Source organism: Littorina saxatilis, linkage group LG10, assembly GCF_037325665.1.
Source record: "Littorina saxatilis isolate snail1 linkage group LG10, US_GU_Lsax_2.0, whole genome shotgun sequence".
Classification (NCBI taxonomy): domain Eukaryota; kingdom Metazoa; phylum Mollusca; class Gastropoda; order Littorinimorpha; family Littorinidae; genus Littorina; species Littorina saxatilis.
This window is the reverse complement of record NC_090254.1, coordinates 20,783,855-20,790,530: the sequence shown is the minus strand read 5'-3', so window position 1 is coordinate 20,790,530 and position 6,676 is coordinate 20,783,855. Positions and strand designations below refer to the sequence as shown.

At 41.4% G+C, this 6,676-nt stretch overlaps 1 protein-coding gene across 1 annotated transcript; it reads right to left on the bottom strand.

Moving 5' to 3' along the window:
* Positions 1-755: 755 nt before the first annotated feature.
* On the bottom strand, positions 756-6,520 carry LOC138977803 (neuronal acetylcholine receptor subunit beta-3-like). Its single transcript, XM_070350410.1, has 5 exons — positions 6,470-6,520; positions 3,899-4,025; positions 2,858-2,973; positions 1,750-1,946; positions 756-1,389 (listed from the first exon to the last, which is right to left on the bottom strand). Exons 1-5 carry the CDS (start codon positions 6,518-6,520, stop codon positions 756-758), a joined length of 1,125 nt encoding a protein of 374 aa, XP_070206511.1.
* Between the last annotated feature and the right edge of the window lie 156 nt (positions 6,521-6,676).

The following is a 6,676-nucleotide window of genomic DNA, read 5'->3' as shown; positions in this document are numbered from 1 at the left end:
TTTACGTTGAATGACTTGTTACACATCGACATTGATAGTTTTATTCTTCTTCTTCTTCGTCGTTCGCTAGATAGTTTTATTATAACCTTTTCTAATTCCTATTAACTCGATGTTCTTTAACTATATTTATACATAAATGCATATTGTAAAGCAGTATGCATTGTTAGAGGATCTTCTAGTAGCAGTGTTCAAATGTCGAAGCTGCTTCTCCCAGTTTTACCTAAGAGACCGACTGTATATTGTGTTATTGTATTTGTCAGACTTGATTGTACCAAGTCCCTACACATGTTGTAATGCGCTTAGAGCCAAATATTTTTGTTTTTTGTAAGAGATAGGCGCAATATAAACACACTTTATTATTATTATTATTATTATTATTATTATCAACACTGGTCTTTACACAGCGAGCCCCGTCATTAAAGCACAGTTGATCTGATTCCAAGACTTGAAAGATCTCAATGAAGCCTACACAATTTACTAGGTACGCACAGTAGGTCAAAGTTATAGTACATGTACTTTTATATTTTGACGTTGACCTCTCACGATGTTTAAATACTTCAAAATGGCTGTCTAAGCATCTACGCGCGTTTCGAAAGGCAAAGATAGTTGAACCTCCTTCTCGTCTTGTGAATAAAGATCAGGTGGCGAGAATTCGCAATGCCGCCATCTAAAAATCAGGCTGGGGAAGCCTAAGGTATTGCGACATCTCTATTATGTTCCTTGTGTGCTTGCTTCTCCCTGTTTCTTTGCGGGCTTCACTGTGACACGGTCATGATGACAAAGAAGCTGGCAGTGGCTAGGATGATGACCACCAGGAACAGGCGTGAAAACAGGTAGTCGCACGCAGCAGCTACGTCACGCCACGTTATTTCCGCTGACCCTGACCTCTCAACGACCTCTTCCAGTCGGTCATTACCTACAATCTCATCCCTCGTGTCATGTTTTCGTTCAGGACCCTTTTCACAGCTTTCTTTGACAAATACAACAGGAGCGACAGACGTTTTACGCAAGACTAAATCGCCTTTTTTCAACCCCCCTCTGCCAGAAAAAAGCTGAAAGAAGAAGCGAGCACTCTTGGGCAAAGGGAGAGAATCGGGCCTGTGGTGAAGGGAAAGCACCAGGACGGTGAGGATCACGGAGAGCGCGGAGCATGCGCACAGCAGCACGAGGTAGACCATAAAGATGGAAGTCTGCAGCGAAGACCGGGGCAGGACCTCCATCAGAATAGACAGGAGGAAGATGAAGGTCAACATCAAGGTCATGCCCAAGGACACCTTCTCGCCGCTCTCTGCGGGCAGTGAGAACACCAGCGCGGACAGCAAGGCCAGTAGCAACGTCGGCGTCACCAACGCCAGCGACAGGAATATGGACCTCCTCTGCAACGTGAAGCTGTGAGAAGAACAGGTAAACATATGTTAAAGGGCCTGACATGATATTTTTAAGGACCTGGTATCGGCCGTCTTAACGGTACTCATAGTTTCAGTTTCTGAAAGCAGTCATCGTTATAATCATCATCGTCGTCGTCGTCGCCACATCATTGACGTGCTCGTCGTTGTCACTGTCGATATTTTCGTCATTGACACATAAACTAGTTTAGTCTCCTGTTTCTCGTCTCTTTCAACGAACAATCCCCTCACTGTCTCAGTTACCATCGGAATGCTGTCGTCGAGATCTTAGAAAAAAACCGTTTTAATCCTTCGCAATAGCATCTATTAGCTCCTTCTGTTACACCGACAAAAAACAACTTACCTGTATCTGATGCAGCTCATGGTGTCACTCTTCGATCCACTGGAGATGTTGAAGTCGCATGTTTCGTCGACAACGCTGACGATTTCCCACTCTGCGTTCTGCTGAGCGTTTTGCCCGTAGAACCCGTCCACCCGGCGCGGCTGCAACTTCAGCTGTTTCGTGTCGCTCATCAAGGGGTAGAGTTTCCAGTCGCACACCTGTTGGGACCAAAGGAAAGTCGTTGGAGATTGTGCGCAAGAGGCAAAGGCCATTAGAATGTTAAAACTGTAAGCGTCTAAGTTCCACCTAAGTAATAACACCTTTGTTTTTAATATACTGACTGTTAGCAAATTATAACAGAAATGCCTTAAAAATTCATCAACATTCGGCTGCCGGATCACGTTAATAGCTATATTTTTTGACACGTCTGTTATCATCCAATTGTACCCAGCCAATAGACAACATTCGGAAACAGTTCTGTCAAAATGTGATTGTTTGTGAAAGACCTGTTTTTCTTCAGGAGCACTGTGGCAAACAAACATACATGATTGGGGGGGGGGGGTCACTGGCGAGAGGTGTGTCTCCGACCGTGGTTTCATTTTCGGTGGGTTACAATCATGAGAAAACACAGCAAGCATCCCCTAGGATAGGATTATGGCTGCGTAAATGAAACGGCCCTAAATGTAAAACCCAAATCGTGCAAAACACCTAAGGCCAAAAAAAAGAGGTCTGTTTACGGTAACATAGGCCAAAAAAATAGGGTCGGTAGGTCGGAATATTTTTTTTTTCTCCAAAAAACCATATTTTTACGTGTTTTTTTTCGGTTTTTTTCCCCCCAAATGCCAAAAAAAAGTCTAGGGTCGCGCGAAAAAAATAGGGTCGGTCGGGTTACCGAAAACAGACTATTTTGTTGTTGTTGCCTAAACACGAAAGATTGTGGGAGTTTGCAGCCCATCACTCCATGAACGCAGAAGAAGAAGAATACGAAGGAGAAGAAGAAGAAGAAGAAGAAGAAGATGATGATGATGATGATGATGATGATAATGATGATAATGATGATGATGATGATGATGATGATGATGATGATGATGATGATGATGAAAGCAAATAAAAACTTCCGTGCCCGCACCTGTTGGTCAAAGGGGTAGTACCTAATGTTGACGGCACAGGAAGTCTGCAGCGTGAGACCTGGACTCCACTGTATCACCCCTTCACTCTGCACCTTCAGAAGCAGGCTGTCGTCACCTGGGGACAGACATACAGATAAACAGAGGGACAGACGTATAGAGGGGCTGATGAATAGTATCTACTCAGCGGGGCAGATATAGACGGATATATCAGGCCGACAGACAGACACAGAGTGACAGATGGATAGATGGATAGGTACACAGGCAGGCAGACAGACAGACACAGTGTGACAGATGGATAGATGGAGAAGTATAAAGGCAGGCAAACAGACAGACACAGAGTGACAGATGGATAGATGGACACGTATAAAGGCAAACAGACAGACACAGATTGACTGATGGATAGATGGACACGTATAAAGGCAAACAGACAGACACAGATTGACAGATGGATAGATGGATACGTATAAAGGCAAACAGACAGACACAGATTGACAGATGGATAGATGGATACGTATAAAGGCAAACAGACAGACACAGATTGACAGATGGATAGATGGATACGTATAAAGGCAGGAAGACAGACAGACACAGAGGGACAGATGGATAGACGGACAGACAGATGGGCAAAAGGGTGGGCAGACATGCAGATAGGGAGAAAAATGAACCGATGGATAGACGTACAGATGGCCAGAGGAACAAGTCAGAAGAATAGACAGAAAGACAGATGGTCACAGAGACAGTCAGAGGGATAGTCAGATAGACGAAGATATTTCACGATAAGTTGCATTTGAATGAATGTTTGTTAAAATCACACACACAAAAAATGTGAAGTAGTTAACTTGCATTTTTTTTTATTATTAAAAAATTATATGACATAGATAAATAAACATCTCACAAAAGCAAAGAAAAACCCCAGAAAAAAACCTAACAACAACAACGGCCCGAACTACCTAAAACTGCCTTAAACTTTTCTGGCCATATTTACAATTATGCCGGAGAAAAAAAAAATGCATGCCATTCAACATGCTTTGGGAACTGACCCATTTTGAGATAGGTTTCTCCGAGGTACTGATCCACTGTGAGATCGGGGACCCATATTTGTTTCTGCGGGATGAAGATTGCATGCACTTGCTCGTAGTTATGCGTTTGCCACTGCAGCAGCTCATCCTGTGCACACAGTTAAGACAAGAAGAGATGAGATGAAATGAGATGAGATGAGATGAGATAAGATAAGATGAAAATGAGATGAGATGAAATGAAATGAGCAGAGATGAGATGAAATGAAATGAGCTGAGATGAGACGAAATGAGATGAGATGAGATTAAATGAAATAATATTAGATTACAAGCAAAGTTTTACATATATAAATGTAGAATAAATAAACTAAAACCAATACATGTTTTTTAAAAGAAGTGGCTACCATACAATACCTTAGTCGAATAATGGAAAACATAATAGTTTATATCCGTATTTTACAGCCAAATATCATGTTTTTCCGTTGTGTTTTTTTGTTCTCCTGTTTCATTTACAGAGGATTCACTTATGATTCACTTATGATTTGTCACATGAAGATAATTCACAACTGCTGTGTTGTCACATGTTCCTACTATATTGTAAATGTTGATACCTGAATAAACCATTAAGAATTTTTTTTTATTAGATTAGATGAAATGAGATGAAATGAAATGAAATGAGATGAGATTAGATTAGATGAGATTAGATGAGATGAGATGAGATGAGACGAGAAAAAAGAATAAAAGAAAACATAAGAAAATATAAGATAAAATCATCATTATAATGATAATAATGATATTCTTTTGCGCAAATCATATCATTCTAAGCGTCTTACAATACTAAACAATTACAATACCAAATACACTCGCACCAAAACGTCATGCAACCCTGACTTTATCTGGAACGTATTCATTGAAAGATTAATCGAATGTGGTTGAACCGCTAGAATAACTGTATTCCTGTTCAAAGTAAACTCGAAGGGTTCAATGTTAATGAACAAACTTTGATCCATGACAAAATCGTGCAACTAAGTTTTTATACTGATGAAAATTGTATCCCAAATGTAGGCTTTCAGCTTGGAGATGAGAACGGGCATGACAAAGTATCGACCAACGTCATTGGTACTGAGTACAGTAGCCGTGGAGATTTACAGTCCTTGGCCTGTGCTTACTTGGATGTGGTTATTTTTACCCAGAGCACGGTGCTCGGTGTGACCCGCATCGAAGAAATCTCAGACCAGGGACTATACATCTCCACGGCTAGTGTACACAGTAGTACCAAGGACAGTGCTCGATAATTTGTCATGCGCGTTCCCATCTCCAGCAAATATCAACCAGCACTCGGATCTGCCTGAAACTTAGGCACCCATTGCCTCAACCAATTTTTGCTTAGCATGCAAAGTCGCGATGTTTTTGCCGAAAACTCTGATTTAATATGAATATTTGTTTAGTTCTTTCGGAAAAGTTATGTAATACGACACACTTAGTATACACATTGGCAAAAAGCAAGACAGATTTAGGTCAGCCTATTGGTCATAACTTCTGAAACTGCCAAAGCTAATGCATTGAGAACTTGAGCATATATGGTTCTTTCAGTGGAGGACCCCCTCAAAAAAGGCCGCAAAACGTGCCTTATTATGCCTGTGAAACGGTTGACACATACACCATCGCCTTTGACAAAAGGTTACATAAAGACTAGAGATGTAGGGTGCATAAAACAAAATACATAGGGTTAAGGTTAGGGTTAACCCTAATGCTCTGAACAGGAAATTGAATGGCCTTTCCAATTGTAGTCAGAAGTATTTGTTGTGTGCATATTCTGATATTTTGCAGATTTTAAAATACGGTGCTATGGTTTTTGTCAGGTCGATTTTAGGGATGATCTTGTTTGACAGGCTTGTCACGGTATACCTATACAAAGTACCATCAATCGGACAAATGGTATGAACAGCTGACATAATTACCCTTTCCAGCATATAAAGTTCAACACAAATAAATTGTGTTTTAATGCTTTTTGTAGCGTGCGAAATTTGTTGCAATACATTTTTGGCCAAGTTTAGTTCGGCTTGGTTAGTAGCGATCGTTAGCAATCGCCGCACCAATCATGGCTCATTTGCGCAGATTTTGGAAAGAAAAAGCATCATATCGAATGTAATAATGAGCAGGTCATAAAATACACACCAGATTCCGTTGTTCGATGCGATCCCAGGCTTGAACTGGTCGACAATGCATTTTCTGTTCAGTGTGAGAGGTTTTGGCAGCGGGGCGAAACTCTTCCACAACGCTTTAAATCCTGACATAGTTATTTCCAAAAATCGTCGATCAGTCTATAATAGCGAGATCTAGATGTGGCACTTTTCAGCACGTGTACGGAAACGTGTAAGGGTGACGTCATCAAGTCTAGTTTTTACGTCACGCGTTTCCCAAGAACTGCAATCTTGGTGGGAGCAAAACAACGTATGATTTGGAACATTGGAGAAAATAAGAGAGTCACGGGTGACACAATATCAACACGTACACGTACAGGTCTATGTTACACGTTCGACCATCTAGAACACTGTACGAGCATTGAACCTTTCAAACAAACGTCATACTCACCGTCCACTGGAACTCCAAGAGAACCATCATTTTCATCTGCTGTTCCTTCATGTCGACGTCACGGAGGCTGACTACGTTGAGCTGTACATTCACCACTGTGATCTGTGACGAGTCAAGTTTCGGCCTGACATTCCGGTTGTAACCAGTTCCAAATAAGTCGGAGTGGAGCTTGTAGAACGCAATTTCGCTATAATTGGGCAAAGTTTG

Bases quoted from the DNA above. Each gene is read 5' to 3' on its own strand.
- LOC138977803 (XM_070350410.1), bottom strand. From the start codon at position 6,520: ATGAAGGAACAGCAGATGAAAATGATGGTTCTCTTGGAGTTCCAGTGG. The intron at 2,974-3,898 runs GTCAGTTCCCAA...GTCTGTCCCCAG, and splicing joins AGAAACCTATCTCAAAATGG to GTGACGACAGCCTGCTTCTG. The intron at 1,390-1,749 runs GTAAGTTGTTTT...TTCTTCTCACAG, and splicing joins ATGAGCTGCATCAGATACAG to CTTCACGTTGCAGAGGAGGT.